The sequence below is a fragment of the Chelonoidis abingdonii genome, chromosome 16 (genome assembly GCF_003597395.2).
Source record: "Chelonoidis abingdonii isolate Lonesome George chromosome 16, CheloAbing_2.0, whole genome shotgun sequence".
Taxonomy (NCBI): Eukaryota; Metazoa; Chordata; order Testudines; family Testudinidae; genus Chelonoidis; species Chelonoidis abingdonii.
The window spans coordinates 623,407-646,936 of record NC_133784.1 but is presented as its reverse complement, the minus strand read 5'-3'; the positions used below and the strand labels follow the sequence as shown (position 1 = coordinate 646,936).

Below are 23,530 nucleotides of genomic sequence, written 5' to 3'. Positions count from 1 at the left end.
AGATACTTCCATGTTAAGTGCGAAGGTGCCAGAACCAGACTTTAATATAAACACCCCATTCCCGAGCAGCAGTCAGGACATGCATTGTGTTCATTATACTGAGCTGTCTCGAGTTATCAAAGAAAACTATGGGACAAGTGTGATTTGTTTGCTGAATGGCTGCCTAATGGGGATGTGTCTTAGGCAGGTGGAGCTTCTAATAGTAATTTTTGCACCCAGTAAGATTTCTGCTGTGTTAAATGTGCTGCATGCCCAGATCCAGCCCTGCAGCTGTTTGTACTGTACTGGAACTACAGATTGGATCTGATTTGTTGATTCCAGGCATGAATACATTTTAAGCTTCTAACTCCCAGAGCAGAGCCTTTCTCTCTGATGTTCTTTGGCACCATGTAAGGTTGTGCCTTCTAAGGCATTGCTGGGTTGTAGACAGGCTGGGATCTCGAGAGTGGAAAGCGGTCACTCAGAGGCGCCTGGAGTATATGCTCTAGATTGAAATCAAAATAGTTGTCCTTATAAAAAGGAACGGCCGCTCGTTTCTGAGCTTTTTAAATTGAAATTGACTGGCACCATTGCCGAAGGGCTTGATCCAAAGCCCACTGAAGTCAATGGGAATCGAGTGCTCTGATCCTACGTCCTTTGAAGTGAGCAGGGAAGCTTCCGTTCATTTCAGGAGAGTAGGATCAAGCCCTTAGTGCCCAGAACTCTCCTCTGCTCAGATGCAGTGTTTCAGCCTCCTATGCTTGTCAAGTCAATAGCACAAAGCCACTTCACTGTTACTCTCTGCTCCCGCGCTGTGATGAAATGCAGCTTGCCAACGGAGTGCCAGGCCTGCTCCTGTGCATGGGATGCTATTCCAGGGACAGGAGGCGCAATGAGATGACACCTCTGTCCTAGAAAGTGGGGACCAGTGGCTGGACTTCTATCGAACCTTCCTCTCGGAGTGATGCAAAATTGCAAATCTTTCCTCCCCTGCCTGTGGCCCCACATGAGGCTTTCTGATTGAGTTGTGTCTGGGGCTTGGGAAAAGGGGAGCGGGCTTGTAAAGAGGAGTCAGTGCTCAGGGGCTGGAGGACGCCTAGGAGAAAAATAGTTGGTGCTCAGCACCCACCTGCCAATCGGCTGTTTAGTGGTTCCCACCGATCAGCTGTTCAGCGGCGGGTGAGAGGTGCTGGGAGGAGGGGGTGGAGCAAGGGCGGGAAGAGGCAGGCAGGGCCTGGGGGAAAAGGGATGGAGTGGGGCTGGGACCTTGAGGTGGAGCAGGTGTGGAGCACTCACCCAGGAAGAAGAAAGTCAGCACCTGTGCAAAGAGGTACCAGGCAGCTTGGCAAAGGGGGCCACATTCCAGTGTGTGCAGCCCCTTGAAAGATAACCCCAATGCTACAGCATCCATGGCATCCTAAATGCAGCCTCTCTGAACCTGGCCACCCCCCTGAAAAGTGCTATCCACCTTATATGCCCTCCCCACCTCCCCAGGTGGGATCATTACACAGGTGCCTGGTATGACTTTGCTGTGCCCCAGGGATGGGGAACCCAGACCCTACACTCTCTCCAAAGGTGTGGGGCAGGACAGGTCTGGACTGCAGCACCGTACTGTGGTTAAATCAGAGCTTGTTAAACAGGTACTGGGACCAGGTTATTAACTGCTTTGTCCAAACAAGCACACGCCACTGCAAATGACAAAGGTTGGGGTGAAATCCAGAACCCCGAGTGCTGGGTAACAGAGCAGAAAACACGCTCAAACCCCAAGCCTGCTGCCTCTTTGGCTTAGAAGTTAAAGCATGCAGCAGCTGTCGATGGAGAAATGAGTGTAAAGTAAATGCTCATCTCCCACTTCCTCCGAGCTGTTGATCCATCGGCAGTGTGTACTTTTCTGATTAGCTAGAATTACTGTCTGAATACTGAGCTTTTGTTTAGAGAAGGGGGGATCATGTGGCTGCATGAATTTTTAATTCTGCAGATTTATAGAATTGGCACACCGTTGGCTTCCACGCAGCCTCCTTATTATGAGTCCGTAAGTAATAGACTCAGCAGATGCGTTAGAGATCCCTGCTGCAACCTGTTGGAACCCTGGCTGTGAAAGGAGTATGTGTATGTGGAGGGGATCAGAGAATCATAGGACTGGAAGGGACCTCAAGAGATCATCTAGTCTAGATCCCTGCACTCATGGCAGGACTGATTATTATCTAGACCATCCCTGACAGGTGTTTGTCTAACCTGCTCTTAAAATCTCCAATGATGGAGATTCCAAACCTCCCTCGGCAGTTTATTCCAGTGCTTAACCACCCTGATGGTTAGGAAGTTTTTCCTAATGTCCAACCTAAACCGCCCTTGCTGCAATTTAAGCCCATTGCTTCTTGTTCTATCCTCAGAGGCTAAGGGGAATAATTTTTCTCCCTCCTTGTAACAATCTTGTACGTAGGTGAAAACTGTTATCATGGCCCCTCTCAGTCTTTTCTTCTCCAGACTAAACAAACCCAATGTTTTCAATCCTCCTTCAGACCTTTAATCATTTTTGTTGCTCTTCTCTGGACTTTCTCCAATTTATCCATGTCTTTCCTGAAATGTGACTCCCAGAACTGGACACAATACTCCAGTTGAGGCTGCATCAGCGCATAATTATTACTTCTCGTGTCTTGCTTACAACACTCCTGCTAATACATCCCAGACGGATGTTTACTTTTTTTGCAACAGCATCACGCTGTTGACTCATATTTAGCTTGTTATCCACTATGAGCCCCAGACTCCTTTCCGCACTGTTCCTTCCCAGGCAATCATTTCCCATTATGTATGTGTGCAACTGATTGTTCCTTCCTAAGTGGAGTACTTTGCATTTGTCCTTATTGAATCCTATTTACTTCAGACCATTTCTCCAGTTTGTCCAGATCATTTTGAATTTTAATCCTATCCTCCAAAGCACTTGCAACCCTCCCAGCTTGGTATCATCGGCAAACTTTATAAATGTGCTTTCTATGCCATTATCTAAATCATTGATGAAGATCTTGAACAGAACTGGATCCAGAACTTATCCCTGCAGGGCCCCACTCATTATATCCTCCCAGCATGATTGTGAACCACTGATAACTACTCGCTGGGAAGGGTTTTCCAACCAGTTATGCACCCACCTTATAGTAGCTCCATCCAAGTTGCATTTCCCTGTTTATGAGAAGGTCATGCAAGACAGTATCAAAAGTTTTACTAAAGTCAAGATATACCACATCTACCGCTTCCCCCCCCCCATCCACAAGGTTTGTTTCCCTGTCAAAGAAAGCTATTGGGTTCGTTTCACAGAGTTTGTTCTTGACAAATCTATGCTGACCCTTACTTATCACCTTATTATCTTCTAGGTGAAACCGATTGCTTCATTATTTGATCCATTATCTTTCTGGGTACTGAAGTTAAGCTGACTGGTCTGTGATTCCCTGGGTTGGCCCTTTCTTATAGATTGGCACTATATTTGCACCTTTGGGGGACTCTAAGGGCAGATGCGTGATATGATAATGCAGGGGGGTTGTTTGTATGTGTGGATTTTTTTTCTCTTTGGTTCCCAGAGGCAGCTGGAGGCATTGTTCCACACAGCGGCAGAGAACTCTTTTACACACACCCACCCCGCTGACAATTTAAGATGGTAACTTTCCTACTGCTGCTTCCTTTGAAAACAGAGCTGAGATTCCCTGGAGCTACAGGCTCATCTGGAGTGTTCTGGGCCCTTTGATCCTAACTGGAGTTTTCCTGTTCACTCTCAAACCTTGATTGGACTGTTCTGGCCCTTTCAGGGTCTGTTTCCCTTCACCCGATGGATAGAGCCTTCTCCTACCCCTTATCCACTGCTGGAGAGTTTTGCACCGTCTTCCTGGTATACTCTTCCCCTCCATCCCTTGCTGGACTTGTTTTCACCTTACACCTGGTTGGGTCTATTCTATTCTTCTCCTGCCCATTTAGCCTGCTTGGTTCATTCTTTGTCCATTATTACTGGCAAAAATTCTTAGGTATAGTTGGTGGCTGTTGTTTTATTCTCCAGACACTAAGCTGTCACTGGTGGTGGTGGTGGGAATCTCTGGCCTGTATTGGGTTGGGAAAGCAGCCTCCAGAATAAGAATGGAATATAAGCAGGGCTATTTACCTGAGTCTGCAGACAGTCTACACTAATAGCTCCCAGGTGTGAGCCTCCCAGTCATCTCTGCAAGGGTTGGACACCATAAGCGTCATGATGAACATTGGCCTGTAAGCACCATTAACTCTTTTGCTGCTGATCAAGGCATGCAGTTTACAATCACAGAACTGCGATGTGTGGACTTTGCTGTAGAGTAGAGACGCGTTTTACATTTTTAAGTGATAGCCTCCTGAGCCGAAACTCACCTTTCCCTGCCAGGTGTTCAGTGAGCCCTGTTCCTTATCAGTGTGTACTCAGGCTGAGCAGAGTGGCTGCACTTAGCAGAGGTTGCTCTTTTTCTCCCAAAAGAGATGGGGAAAGAGAGAGTGTGAGGGGCTTGGTCAACACTTGAAAGTTATAGGGCATATGAACAAGCCACACTCCTGACCGCCCTAGCTCTGCTGCCATGATCCGCTGTGTAGATGCAGCTTCATCGACAGAAGAGTACCACTAGTGAAAACCCTCCTGTTGGTGTAAGCTGTGTCTGCTCTGCAGGGCTATGCCAAATCTCCATAGTGAAGAAATACCCTGAGAGAGAGAGAGCATGGGGATTCAGGAGGAGAACATTAACACTTTTCACTGCTCCTGAACATGGCGAATATATCCTGATGTCTATTGATAACAAAGAAATGTCAAGTTAACATGACAGCACCTGAGATTTGGAGCCAGAATCTCATAGGTGTAAATCAGCACAGATCTAGTGAGGTCAATAGGGCCGAGCCAATTTACACCCGAGAGGATCTGACTCTTTTGGGGAGCAAAGAAGTTAACATCCAGAAGTGGCCCTTGACAGAGCCTCCTTTGAAGCCAAGTCTGTTGCTCTGCCTTATGCCTGGAGTGGCACAAACAGGGTCATTTCAGAGATGTGGGTTGTCTTAAAGCCAGCTTCCGGGAGGGTACTACACACAACCCCCACTAACAAGCTTAGGGATCCGAACACCGGTCCTATTGGTCTGAAATGGCCAGCCCTTCTAGGCTCATCCACCCATTTCTCCATGCATCCCCGTTCCTCACCTGCAAACACTGGTCCTATTGGTCTGAAATGGCCAGCCCTTCTAGGCTCATCCACCCATTTCTCCATGCATCCCCGTTCCTCACCTGCAAACACTGGTCCTATTGGTCTGAAATGGCCAGCCCTTCTAGGCTCATCCACCCATTTCTCCATGCATCCCCGTTCCTCACCTGCAAACTCTGGTCCTATTGGTCTGAAATGGCCAGCCCTTCTAGGCTCATCCACTCATTTCTCCATGCATCCCCGTTCCTCACTGCAAACATTGGTCCTATTGGTCTGAAATGGCCAGCCCTTCTAGGCTCATCCACCCATTTCTCCATGCATCCCCGTTCCTCACCTGCAAAAAGAGGATAATAAAACCATTCTTCTGCCTCTTCTGCCTTTTCCCTGGCTTATCAATTCTGATTAGTAGTTCTTTGGGGCAAGGACCATTTCTTACTATACGTATGTGCAACACCTAGCAATGGAGCTTGGTTGAAGCCTCCAAGTGCTACCAGAATCCAAAGGATGATAATTCGTTGGTCAATCACTAAAGAGCCAACATACTCTCCATACTATGTCGCATCCTGCTAGGTGCTAAACACCCCTGAGAGGTGCTGGGTGCGTTTAACTCCTATGAGAATCAGTGGGCATTTCCTTGGCATCTTGAAGGATCAGGCTCCGTGACTCCAGCATGCTTTCCCTAGGCATATAATAGTTCATAGCCACAGTGTCTTGTTTACCACGCCATGGGGGTTATTCCTGGTTTGAGCAGAGATGGTGTCCCTAGCCTCTGTTTGCCAGGATCTGGGAATGGGCAGCAGGGGATGGATCAATTGATGATTCCCTGTTCTGTTAATTCCCTCTGGGGCACCTGGCATCAGCCACTGTCAGAAGACAGGATACTGGGATAGATGGACCTTTGGGCCGACCCGGTATGGCCATTCTTATATTCTTATGGTTTAATTGCTCTAATGAACTCAGTTCTGCAATGCCAAAGATCACCACCTAAAAAATGCCTCTTGCTTTCTTTTCCCGGGCAGGAAAATCCCGTGGGTTAACATCTACGCTCAAGTCCAGCATGACAAGGAACAGGAGATGATTGGTTCCGTCAGCCAAAGTGAAAGTGCCCCCAAGATCACGCTGAGTGAGTTCACTGACCCTGAGGAGCTAATGGAGAAAGAACTGGATACACGGGTTATAGGTAAGGCACGACTGCCTCTCGACGAACAGTGATCAACCTGGAGAGCATGCTGGCCCTGGAGAGACTTGCAGAATCCAGATCACTAGGGTTCAGGAAAGCAAATGGACAATGGCCTGCGTAGCAAAGGCACCTCAGGGTGTGAATGGGAAGGGACGCCTCGCTGCAAGGGTTTCTTATTCACATGCACAGAGTTGAAATGATGGCCACATCTTGGGTCAGGAAGAATTTCCCTTCCAGAGTGGGGAGCTTAGGTTATGTTGCACTTTCCTCTGTTCTCGCCTTTTCCATACTGGGATTCCCCCTTCCCAGCTAGCCGGGATCCCACTGCCATTTGGCAATGTGTGATGGCTTGGTGGGGAGGGGTGTTGTGAGCCTCCCACATGTGTGTGATCTGGACTCCCGTGATGTGGGGTGGGGGATTCAGCCCAAGGCTGGGAACCCTAGAGCAAGCCCAGTTAGGTTCAGGAGGGCTTATCCCATGCAATCAGTTTCCTACTATTGCAAGAAGTGTGGGGTACATCTCCCCACCAGCCACCGAATTCTCTCTCTAGGCTCGGGACTGTGTCCTGCTCCACTGTGGCTCATCTGTACCCATTGCCTGTGGGCAAGAGGCAACAGACTGGGCCGTTTCCTGACCTACCCTGACCCTTTTCTCCCTCTTGTCTTCTGCAGGAAGCATCTCAACAATTGCTAACAGCGAAAGCACAAAGGAAATCCCCAACTGCACTAGTGTTTAATAGCGAGAATCCACTTGGTCTACAGCATTTCTGGCTTTTTATTTGTAATTATTATTATTGTTATAATTAATATTATTAAAAAAAAGAAAATGATGCATCATTATCATCATTTGGGGGCGGGGCTGGGAAGAGGTGTTTTGTTTACCAGGGCCACATTCATAAACAGCAGGTAGATGTTCAGCATTTGGAAAATTCCCATTGTTTAAATATAAAGATTGTAGGTCAAGATTACGGGGCTAAGAGATTTGAGTGCCCGGTTTGTGTTAAAATGAATGGGAATCACGTGTCTAAATCTCCTAGGTGGATCTGAACGCGTCAGCTGAACTATTGCAGGCAAACGACCCACTTCCCGCCCCCACGCTCCGCAGTAAATCAACAGCCTAAGACACGGGAGTTGACTCTGCAACGTGCGGAGTGCCCTCAGCTCCCAATGACTTGCAGGTCTGAGCTGGATCAGGCCCACTCAATAGACTCTCCTTATCCTTTGATGGGGAACAAACCAAGTGACGTTAACCATTTGGGCTCTGAAGCTGGTGAGCGGGATGCACAAGTTTATGAATGAGGCTCCAACCTGTGCATGTGACTGGTGAGGGTACTGAGGGCAGACTGTAGATAATTCCAGTGTAAATAACTTTTTATTTCTTGGGAAACAATTTAATGTTTAGTAAAAGAAAATTAAAAAAAAAAAAACCCAACCCCCCCACACAAACACACCAACCAGTCCACCAAGGACCCCATGTGAGTTCTTGCGTGACACATGGGTTCTGAATATATTCCAGTTGTCTGTCGTATTTAACTCTTGCATCTCTATGTTACACGGTGGTTTTTCTTTTTGCATAACAGGAAGGATTTTTTTAGGGGGAGAATGATTTTAAGAGGCGGGAACAAGGATTTCATAACACGCTTTAACAATGCACAATGGTTTTTCACCCCAGTTCTACGCTAAGTCACTGCCCGTAGACTTCAAGTGCAGAATCTGGTGTCACAGGGTAGAGAACATGACGGAAGTGAGGAGAAAGGATCTTGATCTCAGTGATGGGCAAACCTCATAGTAGTTGGGTTTGAACAGGCTTCTGAAAGCCAGGCCTGATCCTATAACCCCTGCTCGCAATAGGCCAGATTCTGACATCCTTGTTCGCACTGAGTACCACCTTTGAGTAGTCTCTCTGAAGTCATGCTCCAGAGGACAGAGCACTTCCGCGTGAGTAAAGGTATCAGAATGTGGCCTGATGCAATACTGCGTGTAATTAGGGACAGGGCAGGCGCTAGGATTTCTGACGCCCTAGGCGCCGGGACATTTCGCCGCCCCCCGCGCGGGTCTCGTGCGTCCCTGACCCGGGCGGGGGGGCCGGAGTTGCCGGTGCGTCGCGGCGTTTGGGGGCGTTTTCCTTCCTGACACCGGCCAGGGCGCCCAGGCTGCCGGAACCGCAGCGTCGTGGTGCGGCTTCTACAGAGAGCGCCCCGGTCCGCGTTGACCCCGCGGCGGGCTTCCTCACCGGACGGCTTGAAGCGCCCCCGCGCTTTGCTTTGCAAGCTGCCGGACCGCCGCGGCGGCTCCCGCCGTGCGCCCCGGGCTGCCGGACCGCCGCGCAGCTCCCTGACCCGGGGACACACTGGTTGCCGGGCCGCCTGTGGCGGGCCTTCCTGACCCGGGGCGTGCCTGGCGCCGTGGCTGCACGCTGACCCCAGTATGGCATGGTGTCTGCCCTAAGCTGCCGATCCCGGAGCTCGCCACCACGGCTCCGCTGACCCCGGGGGGCACCTAAGCTGCCGGGCTGAGGCAGCGCTGCGGCCAGCAGCTCGATACCGCAGCTTGTCTGTGGAGTCCGCTGTTGCCTATCAACCCATTTAAAAAATTTGGGGGGGGCGCCGCTTTTTGGCGCCCCCAAATCTTGGCGCCCTAGGCAACCGCCTAGTTCACCTAAATGGTTGCACCGGCCCTGATTAGGGACTGTTTGGGGGAATAAGGGTTGCAGGCTCAAGCCTGGTGCAGAGCTGAATCTACATTTTCTCCAAACCTCTTAAGTCTGCAAAACTGAGCTGGGGTTCTCCTAGAAAGAGGCTTCCTTACCAGGCTTCCAAGACAGCTGCTTGCAGGCCTAGCTGGAAATGCTGCATGAACAACTTTCGATGGTTGGTGCTGCCTGGTCAAAACATGGCATGGGAAAGGCAGCATGAAAATGAGATCAGAGGATGGGAAGTTCTCTGCAGGTTTTAAAGCCTTCTGAGCTCTTTGGTTCCAGTTCTGAACTGGGAGAGCATTCCGAGTGGGAGGAAATGGGGAAGATGCTAAAAATGAGCCCAGTCCTGCCAGGGCCCAAAGGGAGCAGAGGAGAGTGCCTGGCTGGGACACCTTTAGGAGATGCTCAGCCTCTTGCAGGATTATAGAAAGCAGAGATGGGCTGTATGTCAGCTCCAGCTCCAAGCCTCCCTGACGTTTGGGGTGTTTGGATACCATTCCAGTTCGTCTCCAACGTACCTGCAGAACTGAGCAGGAGGCTAAGATTTAAAGCACCCTGGAAGTGTTACTAGCGTCATACGCCTGGGGCTCTGTTCATCAGACGAAAGGTGGTTCAAGGACCTTTATGGGGAGAAAAGCAGCTGCTATTTCAAGATTCAATCCAACCAGACAAATTTAGGGAAATGGCATTGTGTGAAACATTAAAGCACAACATCCTCAAACCGCCGCTGCTCCCATTCTAATCCACCACTTAACACGCCTGAGGTCCTTCCTGTCGGTTTCAAAATAATTTCCCTCACCCCGTCACTTCTGCTCTAGTTCCTGATGCAAACAGGAGACTGATGGCTGTGCTTTTCTCGCTGACCTTGTGTTTCCACCCATCACATGAGCATACACTGGTTCTGTTATGTTAGCCTTGCGACTGAAACCCCAAAGTGTTTTACAGTAATGGGCCAATCTGCTGATAATACTGTCACAGCAGAGCCATTATTTTCAAATAGGGGTGGGTGTGGGCATGGGTGTGTGTGCCCGCGCACCATTTGCCCTACTCAGAATTTTGGCGGAGCTTTTGTGAGCGGCTGAGGAGAGAAATGGCCCTTGTTTCCTGCCAAACCATTGTACCAAATGATTTTCACTTTGAACGTTTTCAGAGAATTGCAGAGGGCTTTTTTTTTTCTCTAGTGAAATGAAATTTTTCATTTGGAATTGATTCAGTTCTCCCCCCTTCACCTTTTTCTGCCTTTCCCCCTTGCACATTGGGGCATCAAGGAAAGAAGGGAGGGGAACCCACAAAAAATAAGTAGTTTTGGTATTTGGGAGAGCTGGAAAATACGACCATTTTTAAATGATGCAAAGATTTGGCACCAAAAATGCCATATTGGTCACAAAGCCATGCTTGTGTTGAGGGAATGTTTCAAGCATCTCTAGTCCTGAACAAACTTCAGCTTCCGTGGGATTTAGTAGGAACTGGGGGTGGTGATCCAGAGTGTCCTGAAACCAATGGGAGTTTCTCCACAGGCTTCAATGAGCTTTGACTCAGGTCCTGACACTGCCTGCTCACATGCTCCTTCTCTTGGTGTCCATCACCCAGTCGCTGGGAGGTGTAGTTCTCCGCTTAGGTAAACATGCACACGCTAGCTCTGCGCAAGCTAGCTCCTAAACATAGCAGCGTGGGCACAGCAGGGTGGCGTGGCAGCTCAGGCTTGCCACCCAAATCTCACTCAGACGGCCGAGCTAGCACATCTGGGGATTCACCTCCTAGCTGTGGTGTAATTATTGGGCCCTCAGTTCAGCCCATTCCAAGTGCTTTTTATTAAAATAATAGAACAATGGGCAAGGAGCACTGAGATATTTGAAGCCCTGTGGCCCATCTGGGCCATAATGTCTGGAAATAGCCTCCCTTACAGCTGCTGCGGAAGGGGGTGTGGCCACAGTAAGGGGCGTAGCCAGAGCACACTTGTACTCTGGTAATCCCTGGTTGCAGCCACCATCAGTTAAGCAGCCCTGAGGTAGCTCTAAATTGCTCCAGGAGCCCAACCAGCCGCTGCTTAATCCTGGGGATGGGAGAATTGCAAAGGTGGCACAAATCCTCATTCTTCCCTTTGGCGCCTGCCTGTGTCACCCTTCAGAAGCAAGGTCAGAAACTCTGGTTTCTTTTGAAGAGTTTTAAAAAAAAATTCCTCCTTTTATGTTGTAAGGATTAAATGAGGCAGACAATTGCAATACTTCTATTAAACACAGTAATACAAATGCATGTCACATATATACATATATATAAATACTGTTCTTGGTTTTCTTGTTCCATTTGAATATTTCTACTGTAAAAAAGGCAGTGGTTTTGAAATTGTTGAAAATAAATGTATTTTTGTACATCAGAGCTACCCACAGCTGCTCTTTTCATTTACTCTTCCAGTGCAGCCCTGGCTGCGTCTGCTCTTATCCCTCTGCTGAGCCTCTGGAGTGTTTGCTTGCCCTAGAACAGAGTTTCTAAATGGGTCGGTGGTCACCCCTGCCAGGGGGCGCGTTATGAGGCCTTGAAAATGTCATTGCACTCGAAAGCAAAGAAAAAAAAAATGTCGCCCCTTCTCACCTATCTATTTGGGTGCAATTCTTAGTTTTTGGTTGAATGGCAGCGCATTGGAAAGAGGCCCCTTTATGTGCATCTGACTTGTTAACCCATAAATCAGCAGTGTACTGGCATGGCATGTAAAGCCACATGGGGGCAGTGCTGTGTGTGTCCCTTGGGAGAAGAGGCCTTTAAATCAGTTATGGGGGAAAAACATGAATTTAAAAAAAAAAAAAGTATCCTTTCCACAGTGGGGAAAGGAACCAGATCAGAACATCACCCAAACCCAGCCCTCCTCGCCAATTACTGATCTGCTTAGTAGCCACGCTGGGGGCCAGGCAGCTAACTGAATCTTGGCTGTCGCTATTTACCTTCCGCGTTTGCTGCTGCTATGCTGCTAGCAGTGCTTTGTTAAGCTAACTCGCCATAAAGCAACATACTGCCTCGCCTGCCCCAACAAAGGCGCTTTGTGGAATCCTGTCTGTGCCATTGGTAAGGCTGACTGAAAAAACTGAAATGACGCATTTGCCCTTTGGACAGTGATGCTGTGTTACCATCACATTTTTTCCATGAGGAAAGATTAATTTCTAATACTGAGTCCTGCCTCAGTGCAGGGGGCTGGACTGGATGACGATCATGGTCCCTTACAGGCCTCTTTTTCTACAATTCTATGTTTCAGCTACTTGGCCATTGGAAAAAAGCAAAATGAAATGAAATCAAATTATTGTTAATCTCTGCCTTATGGGCGCCTCCAGGGAGTTGTGGTTTCCACCTTCATGAGCCATTACAGTGGCTCAGCCACCAACTGAGACCACAGTGCATCATGGGAGATCGTCCAGCTAGAGAACAGGGCCTGTAGCGGGGAGGCAGGGGAAGAGACTCAGAAATACACTCTCCTCCGGCACCCCGGCTGCTCAAACAGAGCTATTGATGTTGACCGGAAATCTTTTGAAAGTCCCAAACTCAAATTGTTGAGAACTTTTATTTTGGACAAAACCAAATATCCAAGCAGTTCCTGTGTAATAGAAATGCCGTGTGTTGGTCACTTCCAGGTGCCTCATTGATTTGGAAAAGACGGAACCCACAGACCCACCATCCCGTTCACTGTCTCCCTTTCAAACCAGAAAGACTTTGGTTAAACACTATCAAAGTCCCATTCCACTGCTGACATATTATTGGAATACAGTATCTGAGTGCTGTTCTCCTGTCATGTAGCATGGTACTACATCGGCAGACTGGCAGCTGACAAGTTCTAGTGAGGGATCGCAGCTGTGGGCTTGGCTACACTGGAGAGTTGCAGCGCTGGTGGTGGGTTTACAGCGCTGCAACTTACTCACCGTCCACACTTGCAAGGCACATACAGCGCTGCATCTCCCTGGCTGCAGCGCTGGCTGTACTCCTGCTCTGCCTGGGGTATAATGATTGCAGCGCTGGTGATGCAGCACTGCTCCGCCAATGTGGCCACCAAAAGCACTGTAATTGGCCTCCAGAGTATTCGGAGGTATCCCAGAATGCCTGTTCAGCCACTCTGCTCATCAGTTCGCACTCTTACTGCCCTGGCACTCAAAAGTGACCCGCTTCTTTAAATGCCCACAGGAATTTTAAACTGTTTGCTCAGCCAGGTGTGGAGTGCAATCAGAATCTTTGCAGGTGACCATGCCTCCACGCACCAAACGAGCCCCAGCATGGAGCAATGGCGAGTTGCTGGACCTCATCAGTGTTTGGGGGGAGGAAGCTGTGCAGTCACAGCTGCGCTCCAGCCGTAGGAATTACGATACCTATGGGCAGATCTCAAGAGCCATGCTGGAAAGGGGCCATGACCGGGACGCGGTGCAGTGCAGGGTTAAAGTGAAGGAGCTGCGGAGTGCCTATTGCAAAGCCCACGAGGGAAACCGCCACTCCGGTGCTGCCCCCACGACCTGCCGTTTTTACAGAGAGCTTGACGCGATACTTGGGGGTGACCCCACTGCCAATCCAATGACCATGATGGACACTTCAGAGCGGGGCGGGGCAGGGTAGGGGAGAGGAGGAGGAGGACAGGAGAGGAAACCGAGACTGAGGGTGCTGGGGTGGAGGGAGACACCCCGGAGTCCCAGGAGGCATGCAGCCAGGAGCTCTTCTCAAACCAGGAGGAAGGTAGCCAGTCGCAGCAGCCGGCACTAGGTGAAGGACAAGCAGAAGAGTAGGTTCCCGGTAAGTGGCTTTTATTTTCAGGATGGAAATGTTTCGGGAGAGGAAGGGGGGGTTAGGGCTGCATGCATGCATGCCTAGATGTGGAATAGCCCACTGATGTGGTCTATCACGTCTCAGTAATCGGCCTCAGTAATCTCTTCAAAAGTTTCAGCCAGAGCGTGGGCAATGCACTTGCGCAAGTTTATAGGGAGAGCCACTGTGGTCCTTGTCCCAGTCATGCTAACGCATCCACGCCCCTGTGCTGCAAGGGGTGGGGGGACCATTGCTGCACACAGGCAAGCTGCATAGGGGTCAGGGCGGAATCCGCATTGCTGGAGAAGACCCTCTGCTCTTCCCAGGTAACCCGCAGCAGTGAGATATCTTCCAGGATTAACTCCTGTGGAAAATGACGAGAGAGTGTTCAGTGTAGCTGCCCCCTGCAGTAGTGCTTTTCCCAATGCACAGAAACCCCTGCACATCCCTGAAGCAATCAGTCCCCCTTACTCACCATTTCCTGGCTCCTGTGGGTTAGGTGCTCTCTGTTTGGTATGGGAAAAGTATGCTAAAGTGAAGACTGTAAACTCCTTCACTGTGTGGGAATAACTGTCTGGGTGAGATTATAAACAATGCAGCCTATGTTAACTGTTGCCACTTTTCCAAAAGTGTCCTTGACTACTCGACTGCCCGTGTCATCCACTGCTCAGAGGCTACAAAACCTCAGGAAGAAGCCGTGATAAAAAGCAGAGAAGACATGCTGAAAGCAGTTATAGATCAGTCTGCCAGACAGAGTAAAAAACTGCAGGACTGGAGGGAAAGGGAAAGCAAGATCCGCCAGAGAAACGCAGCGGCTAAGAAGAAAAGCATAAAGCAGCTGATAAGCATCCTGACGTGCCAAGCAGACTCTATCCAGTCACTCGTAGTCATGCAGGCAAAGCACTACTGTGTTGCCCGCCCCTGCCCCCCGTCCCAAAGCTCTTTCCCTTGTGCCCCAATGTCAGCTCCAAACCCCCTTCCCCAGCATCCAGGTTCTTACCACCACCAGCTGCCCCCAACACCTGTACGTTCACCAACCAGGCCCTGAGAACTATGACCCTTACCCTCTGCACTCAACCCCATCACCATGCAGCATATTTCATCCTGAAGTGCAGCAGTCATTGCACAGCACTCCAGACAGGACATATTCAAACCTGTGACTGTACAGTTCCCACCGCACTCCCTGCCCTTTTAGGTCCCAAAATGTTTGTTGTCTGTCATAGAAAGTTATTTTCTTTTTCAATAAATGAATCCTTGGCTTTGAAAACAGTCTTTATTATTGCAGAAAATGAAAGATACCGTAGCCAAGGAAAGAACCAAGGCACTGCAAATCATTTCAGGAAAAACAGATTCCTACTAACATTGCAACCACTGTACTTCACTCCCGTGCAAGGCACCAAACATTACTGTTGGTTTTCAGCCTCAAATTCCTTCCTCAAGGCATCCCTAATCCTTGTAGCCCTTGCTGGGCCTCTCCTGTAGCCCTGCTCCAAGGCTTGTGCAAATTCAGCCTCCAGGCGTTGAACCTCGGAGGTCCATTCCTGACTGAATGTTTCACCCTTCCCTTCACAAATATTATGGAGGGTACAGCACGCGGATATAACCGCAGGGATGCTGCTTTCCCCCAAGTCTAGCTTCCCATGCAGAGATCTACAGCCCCCTTTTAAACGGCCAAAAGCACACTCCGCAGTCATTTGGCACCGGCTCAGCCTGTAGTTGAGTCGGTCCTTGCTCCCGTCAAGCTTCCCTGTATACTGTTTCATGAGCCAAGGCATTAACAGGTAAGCGGGGTCTCCAAGGATCACAATGGGCATTTCGACATCCCCTACTGTGATCTTCCGGTCTGGGAAAAAGTCCCAGCCTGAATCTTCCTGAACAGGCCACTGTTCCGAAAGATGCGTGCATCATGCACCTTTCCAGGCCATCCTGTGTTAATGTCAATGAAACGCCCAAGGTGATCCACAAGCACCTGGAGAACTATAGGGAAATACCCCTTCCGATTAAAGTACTCGGATGCCAGGTGGGGTGGTGCCAGAATAGGAATATGAGTCCCATCTATCGTGCCTCCACAGTTAGGGAAACCTATTTGTGCAAAGCCATCCAGAATATCCTGCACAGCACCCGGTTCTTCTTAGCAGGATGCGATTAATGGCCCTGCAAACGTGCATCAACACGATTCCAATAGTCGACTTTCCCACTCCAAACTGGTTTGTGACCGATCGGTAGCTGTGTGGAGTTGCCAGCTTCCAGATGGCAATAGCCACCCACTTCTCCACTGGTAGGGCAGCTCTCAATCTCATGTCCTTGCGCCGCAGGGTGGGGGCGAGCTCAGCTCACAGTCCCATGAAAATGGCTTTTCTCATCCGAAAGTTCTGCAGCCACTGCTCTTCATCCCAGACTTCCATGACGACGTGATCCCACCACTCAGTGCTTGTTTCCCGAGCCCAAAGGCGATGTTCCATGGTGCTGAGCATTTCTGTGAATGCCACAAGCAATTTAGTGTCATATGCGTCAGGTGACTCGATATCATCATTGGACTCCTCACTGTCGCTTTGGAGCTGAAGGAATAGCTCAACTGCCAAACGTGATGTGCTGGCGACACTCATCTGCAAAGTCCTCAGCAGCTCGGGCTCCATTTCCCACAGAAATCGCGCTGCACAGAAACCATTGGGAGACTCACAATGGCGCCAAACATGGATGGAAAAACAGTGACTGCTGGGATGTGAAGCGATGCATCACGGGGCGTTGGGACAGGAAGCGAAATGACCTGCACCCTTTTGTCCCCTTCCCACAACCCACGGCGAGTATGTGTATGTGGAGGGGATCAGGATAGCTGCCCACAATGCACCACTCCCAACAGCGCTGCAAATGCTGCAAATGTGGCCACACTAGCAGCACTGGTAGCTGTCAGTGTGGCCACACTGCAGCGCTTTCCCTACACAGCTGTATGAAGACAGCTGTAACGCCCAGCGCTGTACAGCTGTAAGGGTAGCCATACCCTGTGAAGTTTTCCAGCACTGTTTTGCCATTAAGGAGAGAGGTTGGTTTGGCAGGTGAAACACAAAGAAGGCAGCGCTGGAGAGCTGCTATCGAGCTTTCAAAGCCTTTAAATCTAGCTTATGTACAAGGCCGGCTCTGGTGTTATAATTAACAGGGCTGCCGATGGTTCCATCAGAAACCCATGGGTAGGGTGGAAGGGGCGTTAGCCCTTCATTCAAGCTTGTTCAGCTGCTATTTGGCACACAACTGCAGGTGCAGTGTTTATATGGGAGAGGCAGAAAACATGCTCCTCAGAGATTTGCCAGTGTCCATTACAATCCTGCCCAATTTCAGATGTTTCACTGTGTGTATGGCCAGCTACGTTTTGAAAATGAAAGTGTATAGGAGCCTATTAGGAATGGGAAGGGGCAGAATGTTGCGGGGGAGAAGGGAGTTGCCCTTAGTGAATACAAAAGGGGCTGATTCACTGCTTTCTTATGCCAGTTGTACTTGTGCAACTTCAGGGAATGTTACTCCTGATTTACACCAGCATGAGTGCCCCTGTGAGTAGTTTACCTTCCCACTTCAAGCCAAGACGCACTCCCCTTTAGTGCTAGTTGGGCATGGCAAGGCGTTGCAGGGGCAACATTTAAAGCATTTTGTAACCAAACAAATTCAATTCAGTAAAAAGCAGGGCGAGGGGGAAGGACGGAGGTGGCTGGTTATGAAAAAGAGAAACATTTTCATGTCAAATGCTTTTTAAACTGTCATGATAAATCTGTGTTGGCCACGAAAACCACAACTGCACCCTGTTCAGGCAACCCTGGAACCAGAAAGTGAAGCTGATTTGCAACCAAAACATTACATGGACCAAGTGCATGCAGTGCAAAAGGCACAACATGCTGTGACTCACCAGCATGCCCGGTGAAAAGGAAACTAGCACTTTACCATTAGCAATTATTCATGTTGCGGCAGGACTTTGAGGGCTCCATGGGAGAATTATGGCCCCATTTTACAGGCTACTTCACCCACAGCATGGAAAGCCTTTCCCAGCCCCAGAGTCTCACTGTCTCAGTACTATTTCCTTCCCTTGCAATGAGGCTGGGTAGTGCTAGGAATACAGGTGAGGCCACTTTGTAAGGTCCTGATTCTTTAACTTAACAGTGTCTCTATAACTGCAGGTCTACTGGTTCCAACAGCTCTGCACCCTATTCAAAGATGTTGCAGGACTTTCATCATCTTTGCTTCCCTTCCGTGACTATGGGCCAAATTCCTGCTCTGACCATCACTTCTCCCCACCCACCACTTGGGGGTGTAATGCAGGATTTGTCCCGATATTTTAAAAAAAAGAATGAAAAGGCTACAAGCAACCTCCCTCTGCCCTGAGATATTCACTGGAATCCACTAACGCAAAGCTAGCCAGGGTTAAATCTGCTGGCCTCCTTCACGTTCCGTAGGCATTGCAGCACACGGGGCTTGGGGGCTCCCCCTCACCCAGCACAACCTTGGGGTGAGTTCAGGGGCAAGAGGCATTCTGGGCATTTCTGACAGTCTCTGTATGTTAATAGATGTGGGGATGGAACTGAGAATGTATCTCAAGAGACTCTTCCAGTGAGCAACATGTTAAATAACCACAGGGACTAAGCCAATTAGGGCCGAGTGGACTGGTTTGGATGAAATAGGAACTGCACTTTTTCCCGCTGACCCCAGGACTTGGGAAAGTTCGCTCATGGCTGGTGCTGCATTTGTCTTTAAGCACAGGGTTTGTTTAATTACACGCGAGCAGAGCCGGTGTATGGGGCATTACCTGATCAGTTGGTAAAGAATCAACAGTGTTATAACCCACATAGTCTCATCAGGGAGTCCCTCCTTTTTCTCTCATAGCATGGCCTAGTGGATATAGCACTGGATTGGGACCCGGGGGAGGAGGGGGGCGCTCCTGTTCCTAGCTCTGCGCCTATGCTGCTGGGTGACCTTGGGCAAGTCACTGAACTACCCTGAGCCTCAGTGTCCCCACCTGTAAAATGGGAATTAATGTCACTCCCCAGCTGATGACACACGCTGGATAAAGAGAGCGAGTGCATTGGTAGTATAATACCACTGACTAGCAGGCGTTGGGAGTGTGCTCGATGGCTGCACACATACAAAGTGTGCGTTAAAAGAGAAAAAGCCAGTAGGCGGCACTCAGGAACACACAGCGCACGTAGATGCCCTGCAAATGGCTGCCATCGTACAGTACAGCCCAGTCTTGAGCAGGAGTGTGGGGCTAAGCCAGCCGAGACACTGACGCATAGACCAGGGTGTGCGCACGGTGCGAGTTGCCTGGCTCAGACTGCCTTGTGGGACAGGTCTAACAGGCCCACGACTCGGTGCAGCGACAGCTGGACTAGTGAAGATGGCGTGGGTACATGCTACCCTTAGCGTGTGAGGCCAATTTCCCTTTTCTTCTGGTTCTTACATAGGGGATGAGCTTCCCCCTCTGGCAGCAGACTGGGGCAGCTGGCTGACTGCCTGGGACACAGATGCCACAGGGCCAGGCCTGCGGTTCGTATAAATCAGGGCAGCTCCGTTGCCGGCGATGGCCCTGTGCCTGTTGACACCGGCTGAGAAGCGGATGTGTGGACTATGCTACCGTTATCAAAACGCAACGGTTCTATTATTTCCATTTCCCCTCCCACTGTCGAGTCATTAATGTGTCGCTTGCATTTTTGTAGCCTATTACTCCAGCTACTTAGACACATCCCCTGTGCGCATGTAACTGGGCCCCATTGTTGGCTGGCATGACACAAATCTTGCAGCAAGTCACTGCATTTGGGACTGCAACGGGCTGCCCTGCCAGAGGGAGCGAATGCAGCATACGGAGCCAAATCGGTCAGTGCCAGGCGCCTCACTAGCACCATGTTACAGCCAGCCCTGGCCCTACTCCTCCAATGGTTTCCTGAGACATGGGGTCAGGTTCGAGGTTTAGCTAACTGCTCAGAGCCAAGAGCAATGGAAGTTACTTTTGTAACTTAGACTCAAATTCTTAAAGATATTTAGCCAGCTACGTCCTGGTGAGTTCACTGGGAGTCAGGCACCAAAAATCCCTTTAAGGGGCCAGGCTTCGGGGCTTCTTTATCCCGTATCTTTTTCAGTGCACATTGCACATGACAAATTAACCCTTTGTGCACCCTACAGGGGGCAAGGTAAACTCCCCGAGGAATAATACAACTAATCCTTAATTTTATTAGTCCTAGTTTTCATGGCAGGGCGGCTGACACGCAGCGTTACATTCTGTATAGCAACAGCTTAACTCCTCCAGGGCAGATTTTTAATTGCAGGCAGAATCAGCCATTAAAGCCTAAATCCTCACAGGCCTATCGGGACTAAACTCCTACTGAAATCAATGGGAGTTAGGAGTCTAAATACCTCTGAAGCGCTGGGCTTAAATGATTTGCCCAAAGTGCCAATATTAGACTGTAGGGGCCTGAGTAGCTTGTCAGCTGCTGCTTCTGGCATGTGGGCTCACCTCACTGGAGTGCCACCTCCCCCTCCATACCGCTCAGCAGCCCTTTCACATCTAGCCTCGCATGCTGGAACCTGAGCTAACCCTAAAGTCTGCATGGAGGTGGAGGCGGCCAACGTGTGTGGGCCAGGATCCAGATAGGACTAGAAACTGAGGCCAAGCCAGGGTTCGGATTTGGCTTAGCCGTTCTGGTCTTATCCTGGCTCTCATTTTTAATTAGAATTAATGACTGCGCAGGAGCAGCAGCTAGAAAGGTTAAGGCTTGACAGCTGGTCAGCCAGTCAAATCACTTAACTGGTTTCTTGCTCCCTCACCTTCCAAAGCTGGGCAGAGTCGTGACATGCAATGAAGCACAACAGGCGAAGAGATTTGGGTCAAACCACCAGCAAGGAGTTTGGGTAGTCATCTGAACGGCTCCATCTGGGCCAGAACGCCGGCTGTCTTGGAAGGTTTCCGGTACTGCAGAGTCCTCAGGAAGCAGGATGGACTAGTGGCCTGGACACTGGCAATAGACCCCAACTTTGCCACTTGGGCAAGTCACCACTTTGTGCCTCAGTTTCTCCTCCTGGCCTGTTTATATAACATATCAGCTGTTTGGGGGCAGGGAGAAGTGGCTCCCAGAAGCAGCGGCATGACCCCCCCCCCCCCCACAGCTCCTACATGTAGGGGCAGCCAGGGGGCTCCACTCTGCACAGTGCCACTTCCCCAAGTGCCACCCTCACAGCTCCCATTGGCCAGGAACCGCGGCCAATGGGAGCTGCAAGGGCGGTGCCTGTGGATGGGGCAGCATGCAGAGCCATCTGGCCATGCCTCCGCATAGGAGCAGGAGAGGGGACATGCAGCTGCTTCCAGGAGCCACTTGAGGTAAGCACTGCCGGGAGCCTGAGCCTCCCCACAAACCTCTGCCCCATCTCTGATCCCCCTCATGCCCTCTGAACCCCTTGGTCCCATCCCAGATCACCCTCCTACACCCCAAACCTCTCATCCCTAGTCCCAGAGTCTGCACCCCCATTCAGAGCCTGAACCTATTCCTGCACTCCAGCCCCCAGAACCCCCTCTCACATCCTGAACTCCTCATTTCTGGCCCCACCCCAGAGCCCACACCCCTAGCCAGAGCCTTCACTGCCTCCCACACCCTAACCCCCAATTTCGTGAGTATTCATGGCCTGCCATACAAGTTCTAGTCCCAGATGTGGCCCTTGGCCCAAAAAGTTTGCCCACCCCTGCTCTACAGCCTTAGCTAAGAACCTGTTGGCATTTAGCTGCGGTAGAGGCTCATGCACTAAGCTCCAGATGCCCCAGGTTTGATCCTGCTCACTGGGGTGTGTTGGTGTTACACTAGCACCCCAGGCCCCTCATCCTTGCCCTGAGCCTGCATGCACTGTACTACACTAACATTACTCAGTGCAAATTCACAATTACCCCAGCCCAGAGCTTTGCCATTTCGGCCCTTGCAATGGCTCTGTTGTTTTGGTGGCACAGAGAAAAAACATTGTTCTATCCGCAGAAACTCCTTGGTTCGACTGCCTCTAATCCCACCGCCCGGGAAACAGCTGTACTTTTGGCAGGGGTGTGAATGTCAAGGCCTACCCATAACTTCACAAGTTTTCTCATGCCCTGGTCAGATGCTTGGAACAGCCATTCACCGCTGTACGAGCCCTTCATCTCCTTTCAGGGTCCCATAGTCTTGGGGAGCGAGGAAACAGCAGGGTCTCGTATGGACTTACACATGCAAGGTGCTCAGCAGTGTAGGCAGAGATGGGAGTCACTGCTGCTTTAAAGTGTTCAGCACAGCTGGCCCGGAAGCCCCACCCCCTCACATTCACCGTTAACTTGCCGTGCTGAACTGATAGGAACGCAACCAAAGAATCCCTGCGTTTCAGCCGCCGTCTGTGCCATGCCAGGGCCCGGCCTGCTAGTTGATGTTTACTCCTTCTGCTGCCCTGCCACCACCTCACTTCGTCTTTCAGTCTCGATTAAGGGGAACATGATCATTGTGGACTAGTAAATTAGCCAATTAAAACCCATGTCTCTTCGCTTGGCTTTTTCAGGCAGCTAGGCGGCTTCGCAATCACCCTCTTCTCATCTTGCACTTCTTTATCTGGTGCGTGGCATGAAATAGAGCTCAAGGGAAAGGCCATGTAACTGCGACTGGCTTGTTCTGTCTCGTTTTTAAAGAGACACACGCTGCTCCCATGAAGCCGGTTTGTTCAGGCACTGCTCCCCTGATGACCTGGACAGGGTTTGTCAACCCTGCGGACTTGACCTGGAGTCTCCGGGTATTGAAGATTAATTAAAGATGATGTCATGGGCTGACACCTCCAGGAATACATCTACCCAAAATGGGCAACCCTTGACCTGAACGGGATGGAGATACGAGGACTTGGTCACTTGCACTGTCATCCTCAAGTGCTGATCTTCCTGGGGGGGCATGTCCCACTGGGAGTTTGCCTCAGCCTGTGTGCTGAACGGGTAGAGGAGCTAAGAAAGACCTCAATGTATGTGCCCTGCTCTGCCTGCCTCTGGTGAGCAGAACCCAGCCCAGAGAGCTCAAGGTACAAAGTTGCAAGCGCGGCCATTGCATTTGGTGCCCAACTTGAGAGACAACCCTTGGCCTGAGTTTCAGGGGGGTTAAAGGTCCACTGAGACCCCCAATACTCTGACTTGTCTCCCTCTCTGTATTTCTAAAGCACTCCCTGTGACGTGGTGCAGTCTATATGGTTTTATAAAAAATTAATAATAAGTGAATATAATGGAGCTGGAATATGCTTCATGAAAAAGGTTTCTTGTAAGGTATCATTACAAAGGTTATAATCTACTAAGTGCAATCGTCCTATTTGCATAAATGTACCACTCTTGTATCTGAAACCAGAAATATGAAATATAACTCTGAGGGCCTATTGTAATTATGCAAAGTGTGGGCCATTAATGGTGGTTTTGAATCTTGATGTCTCCCATTAACTGGGACCATTGTCTGCAAATGGCTGTGTTTTACCTGTAAGTCTTCCTGAATATGTGTGTGCTGGCAAGTGGGCAATGAAGTCTTGCAGTGACATGTGATCATGTCACCTGAACTGGAATCCATCTTTAACCTGGTGGCTTTCCATTGAGAAGGAGGGGGTGGGATTTCAGAGACGGACAAAAGGATTCCCGCCTTATGCAAAAGATATATAAAGGGGTGGAAAAGAACAGAGAGGGAAGAGCCATCATGAAGAATCCCTTAGCTACCACCT

At 49.9% G+C, this 23,530-nt stretch overlaps 1 protein-coding gene across 1 annotated transcript in view; it reads left to right on the top strand.

The window, feature by feature from the left end:
- LOC116838098 (VPS10 domain-containing receptor SorCS3) overlaps positions 1 to 7,772 on the top strand; it is a 513,373-nt gene extending 505,601 nt beyond the window's left edge. Inside the window, exons 26-27 of the mRNA XM_032803097.2 lie at positions 6,185 to 6,345; positions 7,018 to 7,772. Coding sequence (XP_032658988.1) covers positions 6,185 to 6,345; positions 7,018 to 7,082 — 226 coding nt within the window. The 3' untranslated portion in view covers positions 7,083 to 7,772. The remainder of the gene's footprint in view (positions 1 to 6,184; positions 6,346 to 7,017) is intronic.
- Positions 7,773 to 23,530: the final 15,758 nt, after the last annotated feature.